The following is a 20468-nucleotide window of genomic DNA, read 5'->3' on the forward strand; positions in this document are numbered from 1 at the left end:
TTATTATTCATGCTTTAATTTTCCAGTTGAAATAATACAGTGAACCTCACTGCCAATATCATCAAGGTCAGCAGTAAAAACATAGTCACCACATACTCTGATCAGGAACAGTATAGGAGGCCTCTGATTAAGGGAAAACAAATGAAAGCTATGGTAACAAAGTCCAGAACAAGGACTAGAAAGCAATCAATGAATACATTCTTGAGTGAATAATACCTGCAATTATCAAAGCTAAATGATGAATGATTTAAAAAGAAATATTTAAGGATCTGTTCCCTCAGAGCCATTTTAAAGCAGGAGCAAAACACTGCTTGAACTATTTTTCCCCTGGTGCAAGATCATCTATGTCAGAGTCAATGTTAATTAACAATCACTATTTTGAGGTTAGACTTATTTATTATACCACTGCCCTTCAAATATATTTAAATGATTACAACATACCTCAAGGAAAATTGATAAAAAGCCTATGTCAAGTTTTGTGAAAAAATAGACACCTTCATTACCCACATCAAAATCTGAGAAAAGTCTGTGTAACTAGGTAACAGCATTGCAGCTTGATAAATACATGTCCTCGAAGATGACGCTGTTTACTCTCGCAAACAAAAACCATTCTGCAAGCCATTGTGCTTGCTGTAAGAAGGCAGTAATTACACACTCGTCAGTGAATTTGATGAAGGGGATTTGCTGGTTTAAGTTCCTCCAACTGTAGTTTAAATAGGTGAAATTCTCAAGGGGAAGGGAGAGATGGTCACAACCTCCTTTCTTCTTTTCTTTTGGTAGCAAAAAAGCTATCACAGTTCATACATATAAACAGCAGATTATCTGGCAATTGTACTCAAAAGTTGCAGTCCACAAACTCTAGCAGTGGACTTCACGTAAAAACAGTCCCATAGATAAATCTAGAGGACTAAACCCAAACTTTTAAAATATTTCTGAAGACTAATGTATGGGGTCAAACTATTAGACAAAATATACACATAAAAACTATATTTTATATGATGTAAAAAATCTCAGATTAAGAACTTGTGATAGCTACACCTATAGAAGTTATCAAAAACAGTAGGTTGAAAATTATATTGGGATCAAAACCATCTGTAGCCTCTTTGACAACATTTTTGAATGGTTCTGTAAACCAGCATAGAAATATTCTATGCACTAAGTAACTTTTTAAAATAGCCCTATACATAATTATGATGTGAACAGGCAATTTTTATTTCTAGATTTGGCCATATGTAATCTAACTAAGAGGCAGTCATACATTCCTGTGCATGTGCACAAATACTATGTAAAAACATTTCAGTTGGCCTTGGCTGCTTGCTTAATTCTGAGGAACATACTTCCATCTTAGTGCTCTTGCAAAATTGTTAGAATGAGTCATCTTAAAACAAACAAACCGACTAACCCAACAATAAATGCAGCCCTTCGCAGCAGCTTTTAGAGACAAATGAAGGCGCAGTAAATCCATTCTGAAGTAATTCATCATGACTTATAATTTGTTTTTCCATGCTGAAATAAAAAATAAAATCCACCCCCCAACCTTACAGGTATTTTCAGAGACGTGGTTGCAGGACTGGTTAGGGTGGCGGGAGGCCCACAGAGCGTAAGCGTTGCCGTCCTGGGACACTGCAACTGAGGTAGTGCAGAGACCTGAGCTGGGTCCTCCACAACCACCAGCCTGCGGAACAACTGGTCAGCAAAATTTGTCTCCCTCGTTAGCACCTTAGTACGAACACTGAAAGTGAAAAGTGTCCTTCGGAGGGTCTGCTACATGAGGTTACAGGACTACAGCACCCTTTGGAAAGAGCAACACGGCTCCCCCATGTATCATCCGTAGCTTTTGAGAGGAGGATCTCTGAAGAGATTACATGAATACTGCTTGCAGAAATACTGTAGGTGAACAGTAAAGCAATTTATTACCATAACTTCAGCAAGATTTATAACAGTTTTTTTTTTCTTCAAACATATATTGCCCAAAAATATCTTTAAAAGAGGTTGATGGGATTCAATTTCTGAAATAACCTAGGTGAGAGATCACATAGTTAAATCTTTAATAGGATGCTGGAAGCATCTCGAATATATTAACTTCAGGATGACAAAATCCATATGCCATTATATCTCTAGACTATTTTATAACATGAACTAGGCATCATGGGCCAAACTACCAAAACTCTGGCACTCCCAAGTCAAAAGTGACTTCATCCCTCTGCAAGCTTGGAAATCCACCTGGCAAAAATCCACTGTCTGAAAAATAACTCTTCATTTTGCAGAAGAAATGGCTATTAAGAAAAAAAAAAATACATATATACCCCCATAATGCTTGGAATATGTTTCAGAGTTCCTAAATTTAAGGCCAAATTTTAATGCTGGCTCATGAGCAGATTCTGCGACATACAGAAACAAAACACAAAAGCTCAAACATTCCTGAAGGAAAAAGTCGCATGAAAAGGTGTGCTGCTCTGGGGCCTCAGACATGATGGCTCCACGTGAGCGGTTGGAGGTTTGTGGTGTGTGAGTATTTTCAGTTCCTGGCTTGTCCTAGAGGAGCCAATTTCTCCACAGTTTGGCTGTGTATCTTCACCTCATCTTGCCACAAAGCAAAAGTGCTCTGTGGTAGGGAGCCCCTACAGCGTTCATGCCGATGGCTGTGAGGGTTTCCACTGTACACAGGTGCCCAGGGAACTCCCGAGAAGGAGAAAACCACCGTAGATCGTGGAGTGTCATATGGAAGCTGTGACTGCTTGCTACTTCCGATCAATTAATTATCGCTTCTCTCGAAATCAGAAATGAGGATGCTTTCTTCCAAAGCAGGAACATCAGCGTTAATCTGTGGCAAATAAGCATTTCTGACCCACAGTATCCTGCTGAAGAGTTGGTTATTCTGTTTGAACAGGTACCACAGAAAAAGGGAAACGGCAGCCAGCATCACCAACGTCACAAGGACAGCCAGAGCTACAAGCCCACGGTACGACGCTAAAAGGGAAGGACAGAAATTGTTATTAAGCAAATATGGCTATAATTATAGATAATTCTAGACATAAACATATAGAGGTTTTATGGAAAACATATTATTACTCCTTGTATGTCACACATTTTAAATTACTGGTTTAACAGTGAAAAAGCATTACCTCACAAAATACCAGTTCAAAATGTGTCACTAGACCTTATAAAAAAAATTAAGTACAGAAGGAACTTACCCTTTTCAGAGGGTTCTGTTGCATCAATATCTGAAATAAAATGCAGAACTGTCATAAAATTACCCACAGAGCTAACAAAAGTTGCTATATATGCTCACTGTAAAACTGATACTGAGAAGACAATCTACCTAAACCGTGTAAGAGCAGGCTGTTCTTTGTTGATTTTGACTGGTGTCAATGGGATACCAACTGGTCAAGTTAAACACGACCTAATCCGTTATCTAAAATCCCTTAAATTTGATGGGATATATTTATCGACAGTGGCGCAAGGATGAGCAGCGGTATTTATCTCCTTTTTAAAGTACAGATGCATGAGCAGAACCATGCAGCGGTAGTTTTATCTAGCTATTGGTTCCAACAGCGACTCAGGCGTTTTGAGTGGGCTCTGGAAACACTTCAGCTCTCTCAGACCTGCGTTCCTACTGACGTGGTGTCTGTGCAGCTCTCCCGGGCTGCACCTGCCTGTCCTGCGGGGTCTGTGGAGGTCAGCCTGATGCTCTGCACATGGCTCACCCATACAACAGAAAGTTCAGCAAAAACATTCAGCAATAACACAACAGCTGCCCGGGTTCCTCAAAAGGAGGTTACCCTGGCTGGTTTGGTTTTTTATGGGTATTTTTTCTAATACCAAGGGGCAGGATTATTTAAATGAAGACTAAGAGCCAGTGAACAAGCAACAAAGAACATATAGAACAATGGTTATAAGGACGCAACTGCCTTCTTTCATGGAAGCACATACCTGCATCCATTTTACATACAAATCCCTTTTTTTCTCTGCATGGAGATAATTGCCAGACTCCATCTGTGGTCCTCAGGCTGATACAGAAATTCCCTTTGAGATGATCAAATTCAGGCTCTCTGATGCCCCAGTTAGAATAATTCAAGGGAGAACCATCAAACCAGGAGATTGTCTCATCTAAGGGCAGAAGTTATAAATCATTATAAGATATGATAGTATTTTGATAAATATCTCTGTTTCAGTTGGACTTGCCCTCACATAAGAAAAATATTTTATTATGCAATGCCAGGATTTTGTCTGCTTGGCCACTACATTACCTTTTTTTTCCTTGAAGGATTAAAGAACATCCTATAGAGTTGACACAGAAGATAGCCTGGAGTGCTTCTTTAAGAAGAAAGTAAAGGCATTCACATGCATGCATACATATTGAGTATTTAGAATACTAATAAGTAATGATAACAGAAAGTTTGACTGGTTTTACTACATCATAAGCAGGCAATAAGCAGCAAAAAAAAAATCTCAAAAGATAACAGTGTTTTGGAAGATCATTATGCTAGCATTAAAATAACCAAAATCCAAGCCAGATTCTTACATGCAGTTCTCTTCCACCCAAAACTTACTGTCTTTAACAAGCAGGATGTTCAACCAAACCATTTGCACGGAATAACCAAAACTATGCAATTCTTCCAAAATGAATGCATTTTCATCTTCATCTTGAATAGTCAGAAGATTTGATCCTACAAATTAAACATAGAACAAAAATTCAAACAATCCCTGTGATTGAAACGTAACATTGCATTTCAAAAAGTTAATATAACAAGCCTTAACTGAAAAGCTTGAAAAGGCTGGTTATACATTATAAATTCTTAATTTTGCAAATAATGTGAGAATGCTCAGGCTGATATAAAACTGTTTTCACGTGATTTTAAAACAAGTTTGAAGTGGAAAAAAAAAATTTTGTGTGTTATTCCAGAAATCAATATTTTCACATGGAAAGGAGTATTTTTTTTACGTATGTTGCCTCTGATTTCATAGTTGGCTTATGAGCTCCACTATCATTATCTTGAACTAGAGAAATCACATGCCACGATTTCAGTCATTTGAGAAAATGTGTTTTTTTAAGATATCACGATGGCATTCTGTAGCTACAAAATAATCATTTACCTTGATTTTTGCAGACTTCATATGCAGTATCAAAACTTGTGCCCTGCAGAACTGTGGAAAAGCTGTAGCAACTGTTTTTGAATTTGATCCAGGGAACATTTTTTTCTGAACATAAGCCTTTATAGGCAGTGAGTTTCTTTTCTGTGATAGAAATAACAGCACAGCTTTATTGGCACAACAACATACACATTAATATAACATTCCACACGCTGTTTTGGAGTAATGCTAATAAGCGTGTTATTGCACTACACCTCTATTTTCCAAAGTGAAAATCTAGTGGGTTTATATATTTGTATTGGAAGAGCAAAGCTGGTTTTATATCTGATCAAAAACCTTGTTGTATTGCAACAGCAGTATCTGGACAATCTAAGCGGTACTGATGTACAGAGAGAGTTCTGAGCAAACTGTGGTCAGATCAGGGCACTCCGGGCTGCCCAGCGTCTCCCAGAGGACTGGAGATTTCCAAGGGCTGCTGAGCTTCTCTCCACTAAGCTGCAGAGATAACTTATGCCAAATACCGTGGCACAGCGGAGAGTTTCTCATCGGAAAGCAGCAGCCAGCCTCCCTGGTGTGCAACGTGCTGCACCAGAGTCCCTCTGACTCAGGGCAACTCTACAAGCTCACTTTGCGATACCCAGCAGCACTTTTTGGTAGTGCTGTAGATTCAGCTGCATTACCTATGGCCTCACATGCATCCTATTTTGCTACAAAATATTTTTTAAAAATTAGGTAAACCTTAGGCTATATATAATTATGCAACTTGACAAATTAGAAAATTGGTCAGCTTCACTACAAAAACCATGCTAAAGAATAATTATTTGTCTTGAAAGATTCCAAAACAGCTTTCTTAACAGATCCAAAAGCTATAATAAGCTGTAGGCGAACCCCTGGTAATCAATACCACCAAATAGGAACTACTTTGAGAACTGGATGCTACCAAAGCCTCTGCAGTCCTGGACTGAATGGAGTTCCAGACCTGACTTCTGCATTCAAATGAAGCCCAGGTAATTGACAGAGAGCTGCAGGAAACAACATATTTCAGGAGACAGGAAAATATTCTTATCTTTACAAAAAAAAGTTGCAAAATCTTTTATGTGCAATCAGTGAAGAGGTGACCCTAATTTTCACTTTGCTCTAAATGCTTCGCTTCTCCCATTCCACAGTTAATTGCAGCAAAATGAATTTATTTCCCTTTGAGCTAGGTTATTAGAAATCGTCATTTATCACAGATAATATAGTGTTCACTGAAAAGACAGAGTAATTAATTTTCTTTTCTATTACAAAAGTTCTCTTTCCATTCTTTTATGGATCAGACCTGATGGCCAATACTTTATGGGGAAAAAACGGTTTTGCAAATAGGAGATACAGCAAGAAAATGCCAGAAACATACTTCAGTTTTGAGTAACACTATCACCATTGCTTAACCTCAAACCAATTAATTTCCTTTCATATACTCCCACTGTCAATACACACATTTTGCAGCTGTAAAGATTTAATATAAAACTTCTCTCTGACTTACTAGGTGGCTTATGACAAACTGCTCCTTGCAGAAGCCGTTCGCAGTGAGCACTTTTCCAGTGCCCCGAAGGATCAATGTAAACGCAGCTGCCAAAGGCCTGGGACTCGTCGTCTTCCCAGAAGGTAAACAAAGACCTCGTTCCATCCGACCATTCAAAGTTAAGCCCATTCTGCCAAAACAAATTTCAAATTATCGTTCTGATATGCTTTAGCACCATCTTCTTCTGGTGGCACCCTCACCAGATATTACAAAATGTCTTTTATGTCTCTGAGGGCTGGGGAGATCCAGAAGGATCTATAGAAGACAGATCCAGGGATCCTATGAACTTACTTCTGGGAGACCACAAATTACATCTAACCTGCAGTTTTCAGCAAGTGGTTATTTGGGCCATTGAGCAACTACAAATGAAACACCATCAGTTCAGTGTTGACACTACAAGAGATTTTTTTTGTGTTTGAAAATGTTTTCTATGGCTTTTAGTTTTCAGTAGTCATTGCACCAAAGTGGCTCTCATTAGAGTTATACATTATGTTGCAAAAAAATAGTTGGCGCTCAGGCTTTCCAGGGTTTCGTGTCCCGATGCAAACTTCCTGGGACTTCAATTGAGCGACACAGATTGTTAGCTTGTTACTGAAAAAACTCCTCTGCAGCATCCTATTCATAGACAGGGAGTCCACTACGTACATCCGAAGTGAACAGCCCGATCCAGTGGTTATATCCCAGCCGATTCACAATGACTGTGAGGAAAGCTTGGTGATACTGGTTTGTAATGCTGACTAACTCCGCACCATTCGCCATGCAGGTTTTTAAAGCTGAAGACCATGTAAAATTCCCACGTATTAGTTTATACGTTCTGTTTCCATATTCTAAAGTTTCTGGCACAGGGTACATTTCAGATGCATTGACGACATGTCTGGATGTGTCTGTTACAAACAGAAAGAAAGGCTTTAGTTTTTAAAACAGACAGCCTGAACATAGCAGAAGAGCTGCTAAAAAATCAGAACTACTCTTAAAAATAAATCTAAAAATTGCAAACTCCTTGGTTTCATGAAGGCACTGTGAACTTTAAAAAGACAATGACTACTAGAACAGTACCTGAAATTCCATCACAGCACAAAACTCACAGGAGTGAATGAGTTTAATGTAAAACAAAACAAAAAAAAAAAAAAGAAAACCTGGATGTAGTTCCACTGACTGGATCTTTGACTGGATCTTCAGTAAGGAATCCCCTGGGATCTGGGCATATCCCAAAAGCCCAACAGCAGTAGGCTGCAGAGTGCCCTTATCCCAGATACCTTGTATGTAATTCAGATTACCCCTGTTTTGACCCATTATTTTTAATAATTTCCAAGATCAGTTTACAGCACAAATCCTGGCCTCACAAATAATTTTACTGGCACAACCAAGAGGACAACAATCTGTGGCTCATGGTACAAGTAAGCGCTTGGGGGCTTCTCAAGCTCATCTTTACTATCCATGAGCCAGTGTAAGGAAGATCACAGTACTGGCACTTAAAGAGAAATCCCCTGTGCACAGAGACTTAAATCTCTTTTTGATGATAAACTAACACAGCAATGTCCAAAAAAAATGAAAGGAAGAAGCAGACTTTTTAGATTTAAGACATAAAGAGAGTCTCCCATTGGAAAAAAAATCAGGAGACAGAGACCACCTCCACCCCAACCCAGTCTGTGAAGCTGCTGTGCTCGCTTTTCTACAGGAGGCAAATGCCTTTGCTCATGTGTATGAATGGCCACAGTACACTTTAAACAAGACTATTAAAATAAAGCAATGCCTCAGTTTTAATCCTGTTTGCCAGTTTGGATTAATTACTTCTGTCTGTAAAACTTCTCTGTGATTATAGAATAAAGTGGTTTCTTTGTTACATGGTGAAGTGTTTTTATACTTGGTTCTCTTTATGACTAAGAGAGGAGGAGTGTTAACAAGCATCTTAAAATACTAATTAATTTATTATCTCTCATTCACAAATAATTCAAAATTAGACACTTCTAAGCAAGAAAGATTTTTGCTTGTGAGCTAACTGAAATGTTCTAGTTTGTTCTACCTTTCAGTACATATCACTGCTTAAAAAAAAAGACAAGAAATGCAGGAAAACACTGACACAATCCTAACTCAAGCATTGCTAAGAGACCAGAGCCCAGTTCAGATCTCCTGCTGGTTTATTTCATTTTAGCCTCCTACAGAAAATAATTCAAAAAAGGGGAGATGGGGTGCAGACAGGATGGCAAAAGCAAAACATCAGCTCATCATCAATTTCTTTCCAGGAATTGACACATTTGTTTGGACATTTGAGCAAATTCAGCAGTTTGCTACCAGCAGCAAGATGCTATCTCACTTCTCCCTTCCAGCTTCTCTGCTCTTCCAGCTGCATATTTCCATGCACAGGTCTGGTGTTTGCCTGACCCTGCACTGAGCTTATGCTGCCTGGAAAGCTGCAGAAAATTACATCGGGGGGGGGGGGGGGGGGGGGGGGGGGGGGGGGGGCGGGAAGGAAATAAAGGGAGAAAAAAAATAAAACATTTCTGCTGAATTATCAAGCTGAACTGCCTGATGGTTTGGGAGAGTGCCATGGGTGTCACACTGGGGAGCCAGGACTGGTCCCTTCACCCCCAGAAACACTCTGCTGAGCATGGGGCCAGCGGGCAGCACTGAGCCCAGGGCACAGCATGTCCCCCCATCCCCAGCACGCTTTGGCCAGGGCCCATGAGCCACTCTCACATTCACCCTGCCAGGAAAGGTGGGGAGGGTGCTGAGCCCCCACTGCAGCCCCAGTCACCTCCAGGCACCCTGCAGCCTGGCCGCCCTAAGGCAATGGTTTTCCTTCCTGCCTTTTAATGCCTTTTCCATCTATCTCAAGCAGCAGCAAGGGGTTAAAATACAAATGTTCAGGAAGTAAACCAAACAAACCAGCAGGAAAATGCATTTATTTATTTTTCCTACACTACGTGCAGGATTACTCCACACTTCCCGCAACTGTAGTTCATAATAAAGTATGTAAATACGGCTGTGGTTTGCTAGAGCCACATGTGAGCACTGCCCAAAGCTCATGTTTGTTTATTCTCCTTACTCTCCCTCGCCTCCTGGGCAGCCAGCAGGGGAGAGGATTGTCTCTTTATACCCAGGGCTGAACTAAAAAGTGATATATAAGTTGAGCCATATAAAAGCACCCCCACAGTAAGTACAGCACCCAAGGACACTCCTTTCCAGGCTCAGATTACAGCCCTTCCTTTGCTGTGGGGTTAATAATTTGCTGATGGTCTATTTTGGTAACGTGCTCTGGCAGCTCCCCCTGGGACGGGGCTCCAAGGTGGCCCCAGCACCCTGGGGAAGGCAGCGGATCCTGACCCAAGAGGCAACGCTGGAATGTGGCTCAAGGAAACCAAACAACTCCTGTTCCCCCGCAAAACCTCCGTGCTTCTGGCAATGGATCTTTATGGGAACAGAATCAGAGAAGCATGACAAGAAAAGCCAAGCCCTATTTGATCAGCCAGTGGGTCCGCAATGTTGACAGAAGTAAGTTTTCTAGAGTCTCTTCTGATCTAATATTGCAAGTCACCCCTCACCCCCCCCAAAAACCCCCAATCATATTTTCATAAAAATTACCCTCAGTTTTGCCTTTTGTAATTCCATGTGGTTACTCTGCTGCCATGACAGAAAACATGAAATTTCATCTCTATTCCTGATTCTAAGATGCACAACAGATAGTCAAAGTTAGAAAGAAAATAACAGAATTTTTTTTAGAAATTAGTTCTACATCACAACTATTGATTTATTAAATAGTGTAGAGCTAGTTTGTCTAAACATCAAACTACCTCAGAAATCTTTTACGTTCCTGGTTTTATAGACACCTATAACAAGTTGCTTGTAGATGAAAATACAGTAAGATGAACTCGATATAGTAAGAAAAGAAAACAGAAGCAAAGCAAAACAAAACCTTACCCTGAGTCTTTTGGCAGACAAACCCATAATTTTTCTGACAGTTTTCTAAGTACCATTTTCCAGTAAAATAAAAATTGGGGTTATTTGATACCAATGTACATAGTGGAAGTTGTTCTTGAATGCTTGCACTGTTATAACGCTGTCTCTGCAACCAACACAGAACCTTATATTAATTAAAAAAGATACTGTGAAAAACAACGCATAATTATTACATTAAATTTAGAAGAATAATTATCTGAAAGTCACTATTATAAATATTTAGGTAGAACAATGAATGCTTCCCCCATAAATACAATTTGAAACAGTAACCTCATAATAAAAAATCACAAGTTTTTACTGAACAAACTGAAATGCTAAGCCCAATATGGACTAACATGGTGTAAAACAATGTATTCAAATACAAAATTCATAATCTTATTCCTCAACTTTGCTCAGCCCCAGTATATGATACTAACCATATAATTCAAACTTTGGTGCTGAAAAGCAACTGCAAGCAAATGTGACACTAGCCACAAATTATGTAGACAACTGCCTCAATAGTGCCTTTTTTGCTACCTCTAGTTATGCCCACAAATCTGTGCCTAAAGCTATTTAAAGTTGCAAAAATTAAGAGAAAACTAAGTTGCTGTAACAAGTTAGGCCTTCTCTTTGTGGTAGTCATGATTTTTATGGATAAAACAACTTCCCACTGTCCTTAAACCCCCTGGAAATACTCACATGCACTACTTCAACTGGAGACCAGTTGGAATACATTGGAGGATTTTCATTCAGCCATTTTTCATAATCGTCACTCTGGAAACCTATCCAAACACTAGTTTTCTGTCCAAATAGATTCATTGTTATGAAAGCTGGAAAATGAAACAAGAATAAAATATAATTATTTTATATAAATATAACTGGTAAGCATTTAGGGATAGAAGTCTCTTCCAACACACTAAAGCACTGAAAAATTTAATTACTAATCAATGACATTACATAGTTACTAAAAAGTAAGAACATGAACGGCATTTCAATGTCATCTAACTACAAATTCAGTTAAACTGTTTAACATCAGTTGGGAATCTAGTCTATTAACTAACAATTCTTCCAGAAAGGTTCACAGCAGCTTGAACAAAGTTCAGAGTACTGTCCTATTGAAAAAGTTTTTCTCAGTTTTAGTTGAAAATAATATTTCTCAACTAAAGATAGCCAGTGAGATTCCTCCCACCTCCAAATAAGTGGTTTTACAAATGTATGAAATTCAAATTCTTATGAATAGGATTATAAATATTTCCAAGTATGCTGCCACTTATTTCTCTGACAGTTCCAGCCTAGAGCTATATTTATGTGCTATACTATAGATCAGATTTTAAGTGATATTAAAGGTTAAAAATGAGATTGCTTTTATAAGAGTGTGATGTTGTATTCATAAGGTAGAAATTTTACATAGCAAATTTTTAAATAGGTATTCCATTATTTTTTTGTATTTCTAATACATGGTAGTAAACACAAAAGAAATTATAATTACTCCTCAAAATGTACCTGTCATATAGCTCATTTGAATCTTTACATTTTGGGAAACTGGGAAAGAGAAACACTAATTTGTTTAAAGCAGTGGAACCATGAGTGGGGTCTGAATGATCTTTTTTCCTAAATCTGTAACAAAGATGAAGCTTTATTACAGCATCCTAATGAAGATAAAATTTATTTAACAGTATTTTCAGTACTCTACCTTGTTCCAGTTCATCTTCAAGGGAAGCAAGTGACCCATCATAGCTACTGCAGAACTCTTGTGCAGAGTACCAGTTTCTCAGATGCTCTGGATCCTTCGGAATTTGTATCAAAAAGCACTGTTTTTTAAAAAAAAGCTTCTATTGTTTAAATAGAAAACTATTTAAAAAACTATTTATCAATCACTAAGAGTGATCAGTAAAACACTTCGCATGCTGCTATTGAATACTAAATATTTCATTAGTTTCTATCCTGCAGTGGACCTCTCCAGCCTGCTGGGTATCAGTTTTCAGCTATGATCAGGCTTGGATTCAAATAAATTGTTTAAAGGCAAACACAGTTTGGGATAAATCTATCCTTGTAGTCACTGCAGTTCAGCACTGGGATAAATCCAGTCACCTCAATGCATGTTGCTATTAAGGAACATGTGTATTTAAGAGAAGCCTAATGAAATAATTGCCTTTCAACCTTCAAGTGCAAGCAGACTTTGGTTTATAATTATCTTTGATTAACCCTATTTGAAACAGCATCTTTCAGAGAATGGCAGCAGTTAGGGATCCATTTAATACAACAAGGGGTCATATATCTAGTTTTAGACCATAAAAGACTTGGAATTGTTATAAATGGGAAAGAGAGGACGGAGCAGGCTTTTTACAGCAAATGTACAAATACACTTATATAGCTTCTACATATATGAGTATTCACTTCCTTGAACTAAAGTAAAATTTTTGACACCTTATTATGACAACTTCTGTGCGCAAAGCTACTTAATAGTTGCAAACCTTTGTATCACTGTGTCAGTAGTTATAAACCTAAGGGCCCTGCTTTCAAAAAGGAAGAAATCGTTCAAATATTGAATAATCCTTAAGAAGTCCAATTTCTGTCATAAATATGCAAAGCATTTTGAATAATAAAACACCAGAAAAAAATGTTTTACTTTGAATCCAAAGTGCAACCAGCCTTTGGGACATATGCCTTGTTGGTTCTGGTCTTTTGGAATCTCTTTCTCTATTTTCCATGCAAATTTACGTTTACAAATACAGGGAAGAGAGACAGTACAGTTTTCATCACCCCAGAGACCTGTGTAAAAAGAAAAATCACAGTTAAATATTGGCTTGAGAATTGGAAACTGTCTTTTTTTCTTAGCTAGCTTAGATATTGTTAAGAAGGGTATCCTTTAGGGGTTGAGTAAGACGAGTCTACATCAAATACATTTGGACATACTGCATTACAGTGGATTTGATGGTTCATGGGGCTCATGATAAAATCAAACTGGGAATAAAAGGAAGTTAAATGAATTCTTTTACACTGAGTCACATAACATATGCCTATATCATCATGTATTTTAAAAAAATATTAGTTATGTAAAAAAAAAAAAAAAAAGAAAGGTATAGAAATGATGTCTTCTGGATAAAGTAGTTTGACTTCCTTACATTGAAAATTTTTGGCAAGATCCAGGTACTAACATAAAATGCTGACCTGGGTGGGAGGAAAACACATTTTTCAGTGCACTCAAGTTGTTGACCAGCTCCCATCTGCTGGCCAGCTGAGGGGGGAGGGTGGACGTCTCTTCCTCTTATCCGATACTAACTATAGTAACACCAAACTCAAGCATTCAAAAGTCATGAATCAAAACCCGAAGATTATGTGTGGAAAAAAAGAAAGTTCTACATTTTTTCAGTTTTGGCTTTTGAGTCTGAGATTACAAGAGTACATCTGGATTAATTTTTTTTCAGCTCTTCTCACAAATACAAAGCTGGATATTTTTTCTTTCTATGGAACCTGACATGTTTACTTTATTATATGACTTGTAGATCTTCAGAAAACAGACTGTGAGATGACAGAAATCACTGGAACCAGCATCACTGTAGTTTTTTTTTTTTTATTAGTGTAGTAAAATTTACAGCTATGTGATGATGTAAAGGCTAGCACCAAAACCATGGTACCCAAAAATCCCTCAGCAGATTGGCTATGGGATCAAAAATAAACTACAAACATGAGTATTTAAAATTGTGTGCTGATAGAAAAACAGTTTATAATTGCAGAAAAAATTGTTATTTAGTCCATCTGGCTCATTTGGTTATGAGAAAACTGACTGTGAAAACCAGCAATGCATTAACATTTTTGCTGTGCCACATAACAGATTCTTAAGTAAAACTTAGGTATCAATATCACTGGAATCTTTGTATTTTGATATTAGAGAACTAGAACTATTAACATACTTTTAAATCCTACAACCTAGTCTCCGAGCATATTAATGATATTTCACTATTCTTTTCTTAACCATAGATGCAGTTATGAAAATTATAATAATGTAACAGGATTTTAATATGGATTGCATTTCTTGAGAGCAATTAAAAAAATATAACCCCTTTGGCCCACAGAATCAAGTCACAACTCCTGCAGCAAAATTAAACACAAAATAAACCTGTTTGTGATGAAATGAAGCCACATCTTTTCCCTGGTTTCTGCAGATCTCTTTCCTGCCCTTCATTCCAGTTCTGGTATGCTACTGGTGATTCATCTCTCCAGCTGCACAGAAATGTTAAGAGTGTCGTTACACTTTCTCTTATCGTTACCTAAAAATACACCCTCCATGAAAAGCGCTTGTAAGGAGATACAAGGTAGAAAGCACGCCCTTATTAACCAGGATTTAAAAAACCAGACAACCACCACCACCAAAGGCTGATATTCATGTCTTTGGCTTCCATCTTTTATAACCCCTTTGAAAGAAATATAGTAACATGGAGATAAATTAAGGATAATATATTCTGAATTATATTTACATGAGAACTGAAGTTGTCTCTAGAATATGCCACTCAGTCATCAAACCATTTTAGTCTGTCAGACTGAAAGGCAGCTCGTAAACAGGACATGCCAACTATAACTCACAGCAGCTGAAGTGTAGGTATTCTTACCGAAATTCATCACCGAGGTTTTCTGCATGCAGTCCAATCCACCAGTGAACATCACTATTCGATAGCTGTAAAAAAAAATGTTTTGCCATATGTCTAGCTGTTGTTGAACTCCTATCAAAGCATTAACAAACTCTTAAAGTCTGACTCTATTCAGACAAATTACGTCTCCATTGGGTTCCAATAGGAAGAACAGGTACTAAATCTTGCCCATGTTCATTTATGTAACTTCAGTAAGGTTATTCATGTAAACAGAGCATGATTTAGCCCCCAGTTTCCACTGGATGGCTAATGTATCTTCTGTAAACTAGAAATTTATAGTTTTAAGAATTTACAGCCTATCTGGCTTGAAAAGGACTGTAGTCCTAGGCCAGAATGTTTTTCCACAACTCCTGAAAATAGACTATAGCAAATATTTCCTTTTAGCATTAATATACTGCTGGTCCTTAATGTTTCCAAAATGTTTTCTATGAACATTTACTGACTTTGTATAGCTCATACAAGAGATTCCTAGAGATGCTTTCCACACTGATTGTTGTTCTCATGAAAGGGTCTAGACTTCCACTCCTAAAAGTCAAAGTATTATAAAAAAGTCACGGAAATAATGTTATTCAAACAGTCACTTATTATTGTTGTGCTGACTTGATTACGGCTTAAACTATGAACAGACTTCATTTTCAGGGTTAGCCATTCAATAGTCACAATTTTGGGGTCTTTGGGAAAGAGACAACAACAAAAAAAAGAGTTCTGAATATACAGGACACTGGAAAATCCACCCTGTCTCTCAGAAGAGCTTATTTTTTTCCAGAAGGAACTGAAGTGCAGCCTGTATTGTGGCAGTCACACTGTCCTTGGAGTAACAAATAGGATTTCACTAGCTTACAGCTTACATAACAATATCAAATGAAGAAAATGGATGTTTCTGATAAAGAAGAAACTCAGGAATGATGTCTGATTTGGTATTGCCTGGCCCCTGAGTTTAGTTTTCTATTCACAGCACCCAGCATACACATTACAGTTTTTTAAAGAAACAGTGAAAAATGTGATTGCAAATTGCATGTTAAGAAATTTTGACCAAGTTCTCTAATGACACATGGAAGATCTATTCAGATGGCTGAATATTATTTTAGTGATTACCATCCTTGGACCTGCTTTCACAGGAAACCAGTTACAATCACTTAGAGACACACCTGGCTATACTGGGAAAGCTTAGCCAAAGGCAGCAGGCTTTAAAATAGCTGCATATGTTATATTCCAAGACAAAACTTCAAGGAAGTTAACCTGATTTCCAATGTCAAAGGAAGCAAGCTAGGCTTTTTCATTGCAGAGTGCTCACAAACTGCCATAATACCCAATAAGTTTAATGATAGATCTGCCTTTAAAAGATCTCTTGTAAGTATATGTGACTTTAAAAAAGCATGCTGGTTAGCCATTTTAAGTGATCTTAAGTTGGAAAAATACATCCTTTTTAAAAGTTATATATTTTTCAAGTCATAAACATTCAGTGTTATGTAAGGCAGTAATTATGTCACATCACGATCTTTGGTAGATGTGGAAGACAACAGCCTAGGCAGTTATGTTGATCTTCCATTATAATTTATTTCTGATGTGAACTGTTTGTTTAAATCTGGTTCATCATGTTTGAATACAAAATTACTTAAATAGCAGATAAAAATGATGCATAATTCCATGGAAACTTAAAAACCCCATCTTAATACAACACAATTCTACTTAAGCTTTCTGTTAAAAGCAGAGAAGGCTGTACATGGTGTAAGCAAAACTAAATACCCATCACTAGTTGTTCTTTTAAAGATTATGCTATGATATCCCTTTACATTACAGCCACTGAATTTTGCTCCCACTAAGGCAGACAGCAGACCTTTTTTTTTTGGTATTTTCCTTATTTTACTTTTAGTGAGAACACCTAAAAGAAAACAGTTTCTTGGGAATTCATGTGCTTCTGCAGCTATTTCTCAGCTTCGAATCTGTTTGTTACATCAGAGTGGTTATATAGAAATTCTGCTTTCATCCAGAGGAGGGAATTTAGGGGCAGATGTCTTTTTTCCTATATAAATATCCATAGTCACCAAGGGGTTTAATTCAGGAGACATCATACAAATGCGTGAACACACGGGATTGTTGCCCAAGCTGGTGTACACAGAGGAAAAGGTAATCTATTTTCCATGGTCATAAGTACCCACCTCTGTGGTTTAGACTTCTAGATTAAATTAAGGGGCAGAGAAATTGGTAATTCTTCCTTCTTAGCCAGCTCTCCCCAGAAGTAATCTTTCAAATCATCATGTTGAAGATTTAAAATATGAAGACCATTTCAAGATATGGACTTGCTGCCCACATCATGCTAAAATACCCACTGAAATGTCCCTCGGTATTGCTACCTGATGACCAGCTGCAAGTTACTGAAAGGGAATGAAGCAGAATTGTGGAACTGTGTGGGATCAGGAGACATCCCGGTGGATGCAGAACCTGCGTGTGAACACCTGAGGAACCACCATGGGTGCCCCTGATCACAGGGGGGTGGGGGGAAGAAGAAGAAACAGAGAACGATATACACCAAATGTGAAACAAACCTTGCTATTTACCCCTAAATCACTTTCATAACTTTGGGGTAGAAAGCTAGTTTTTACTCCTCGTGGGTCTTTTGAGGCAGACTGACCAACCTGCTCATTAGCAGAGATGATTCTGCAGATTCTGCAATGTTTTGCAATGTTAAATGACTTCTTTAGCTAAACAGGGCTTCAAGGATGGATGTGGGAAATTAGAAATAATTCTCTTGCTCTCATAAAAGAAAATGTCTTTCAGATTCTATCTGAAGCAACAGCTAGCCAGATATTCCAGAAGATTCAATAGAAAATAGCCAGTTACTGCCTGAGAGTTTATTTTTTTCAAAGGGGTATTTTTTGTTACCTTCTTAATTTTACTTTGAATAAAGGCTTGTTCACCAGAAGAATTTATTGTTGCCATTCCACTGCGAAGCCAGCCACAGACAAACTCATAGGTTTCCCAGTCCGTAGGACTGACATGGAAAAGATATTCTGCTCCTTGATAATATGACCATGGCAGTTCTAGAAAATGAGCAAAAGTCAGTGGTGTGCAGGAGTAAAAACTCATTTCAAGTCTCACACTTTGTGACCCCCATGGCCCACCTTCAGATACGTGTCAGAAGACAAATATGCCACAACTAAGAGCAGAACCATATTTAACATATCAATTTATGAAAAAAATTTAAAATTGCCTTTTGAGTAATTTATTTATTTTTTTTTAATATTCTACCCTGTGATACTGCAGTAATATTAAGAGAGTTGCCCAGCCTTTGCAAAAAGGCAGTTTTAATGTGATGGAGAGGTTACCAAACTCCCGTGCTTATTCATGGCAACAATCCTTTACTTGACTAAAGTCATATCAGATGTTTCATTGTTCCTAAACAAAACACTATCAGATTTTGATCTGTAGCAACAAGTTCCTACAGAGTTCCTTAATGTAAATTTTTAACTCAGAACATTTGATGTGCTTTATTTTTACCAATGTCTTAGTTTATACTTCCAAGTTATAATGTTTCAAGATGTGAAAAAATAAAATATTTTCATACCAGCTATGTACCAACTTGGATTCTTTGGTTTAACACCTGCAAAAATACATAAATAAATTAAAATATTGCTGATTAAGACTGAAAAGAGGTATTTCACTGAAATTGTCTTTTCAACATGGTAAGGATTTGATCAAAATCATGAAGAAAACTGCTATTCTCATTCAGTGACAAAAAAAAAGAGGTTAAACACGGACTAAAACCATTGCCACACACACTAGACAACATTTTTAGTAACGTTTGTAAATAAGAACTTTGATTAACTCCTGCTAACTAACTGCTAACCATTGCTATCCATTTTTAAACTGACTGCACATATTAGACCTGTTAACTGGCCAACAAACCCTAATGGCCACATTTAGCTTTGTCATGATTTCATGCACAAGACCAGTGAGGAAAACTCTGGATGTGGCTAAAAAGCAGGCTTTTACATATTTCTTTTCCTTGTCTATCCTGAATTGCAAGTAATGGGTATAACAGACAATGCATGTTAATTAACATTTTACCTTTTGGTATTTTGCATATCCATTCACGCTTTTCATTGCAGTGTGCTGGAAAGATCGTTGTATTTACTTTGAACACACCACAGTTTCTTGAGGCATCTTCAACATACTTGCTCTCCAAAAATGAAGATATGACCTGAAAACAGCACATCCATTATCTTTCACCAACAATCCAAGATGAAGCATTTCAAAATATCATTATAGAGAAAAAGGAAGGATTTGGAGATGTGTGTATGGTAAGAATATCATAAGCAACAACTAGACGACCACCTAAATTACAGTGGTAAAATCTGAAAAATAGGGTCCATAATCACCGTCATTGAATGTCTTGTTCAACTTTCCCATCTTATTTCCACAAAGGAGGGGTTTGATATAATAGTATGGCTATGAAACCTAATAATTTTTTGACATGATTAGTGGTAGTTGCCCACATCTAACAGCCCTTGCTTTGGTTTAACTTTGCACTCACATTCTGAAGTGACTTAAGTAACGATGGCAGAGCTGGCACTGTTCTTTAAGGTTGTAAACCAATTACAGTTTCAAACCCAACCCTTCTTCTGTTGTTCAATGTTTAAATCCCAGGTACTAACCATAATTGTGGCATGTGGCGCCAACTTCTTTAAGGATGCAAAATCAAAAACAGTAAAAAAAGACTTAGCTCTGAATGCAGGCATGAATCTAACAGTCATAGAACAAATAAAGCACGTAAGCACAGCTCTAAGGCTTTCCAACGTGTATTCATGTGTATATATGTAAATATAGATAGATATATATACACACACAAACGTTCACTCTGCACATGCCTGGTCCTGGGCTTTGCAGGACAGCGCACATCTGCAAAACCTTATAATCCTACCAAATTCCTTCTGCAGTTGCACAGCCCTTTCGCACAGGCTACTATTTTAATAGTAGTATACTATTAATCCTATTATAACAATTACTTTAAGTGAAGTATGTGGACATGAAAACCAAACAGTATTCCTGGTCAGTGTTTGCTCACAAGGCTTATTTTTGTGAACGTATGCTCAGATATGACTTGAAAGGTTACTGAAGTATATAGTATACAGATAGTTACAGGTGTTCTGTCAGACCACTGCCATGTGCCTCCAGAAAGTGGGTTTCTTTTATTAAATCCAATCCAAAACTGCCTTTCTTCTGTCCTA

At 37.6% G+C, this 20468-nt stretch overlaps 1 protein-coding gene across 1 annotated transcript in view; it reads right to left on the reverse strand.

Moving 5' to 3' along the window:
• Positions 1 to 20468, reverse strand: part of PLA2R1 (phospholipase A2 receptor 1) — a 44145-nt gene continuing 23677 nt past the window's right edge. The window contains exons 14-30 of the mRNA XM_042784314.1: positions 20381 to 20465; positions 19309 to 19441; positions 18806 to 18841; positions 18124 to 18281; positions 15202 to 15266; positions 14712 to 14815; positions 13221 to 13363; positions 12285 to 12402; positions 11291 to 11421; positions 10574 to 10718; positions 7301 to 7539; positions 6617 to 6785; positions 5098 to 5238; positions 4554 to 4670; positions 3934 to 4110; positions 3195 to 3224; positions 1 to 2970 (exon numbers count right to left, since the gene is read on the reverse strand). Of these exons, the coding sequence (XP_042640248.1) occupies positions 2756 to 2970; positions 3195 to 3224; positions 3934 to 4110; positions 4554 to 4670; positions 5098 to 5238; positions 6617 to 6785; positions 7301 to 7539; positions 10574 to 10718; positions 11291 to 11421; positions 12285 to 12402; positions 13221 to 13363; positions 14712 to 14815; positions 15202 to 15266; positions 18124 to 18281; positions 18806 to 18841; positions 19309 to 19441; positions 20381 to 20465 (2206 nt within the window). The 3' untranslated portion in view covers positions 1 to 2755. The remainder of the gene's footprint in view (positions 2971 to 3194; positions 3225 to 3933; positions 4111 to 4553; positions 4671 to 5097; positions 5239 to 6616; positions 6786 to 7300; positions 7540 to 10573; positions 10719 to 11290; positions 11422 to 12284; positions 12403 to 13220; positions 13364 to 14711; positions 14816 to 15201; positions 15267 to 18123; positions 18282 to 18805; positions 18842 to 19308; positions 19442 to 20380; positions 20466 to 20468) is intronic.

This window comes from Tyto alba, unplaced genomic scaffold (genome assembly GCF_018691265.1).
Source record: "Tyto alba isolate M040663 unplaced genomic scaffold, T.alba_DEE_v4.0 Super-Scaffold_7, whole genome shotgun sequence".
Lineage (NCBI taxonomy): Eukaryota > Metazoa > Chordata > Aves > Strigiformes > Tytonidae > Tyto > Tyto alba.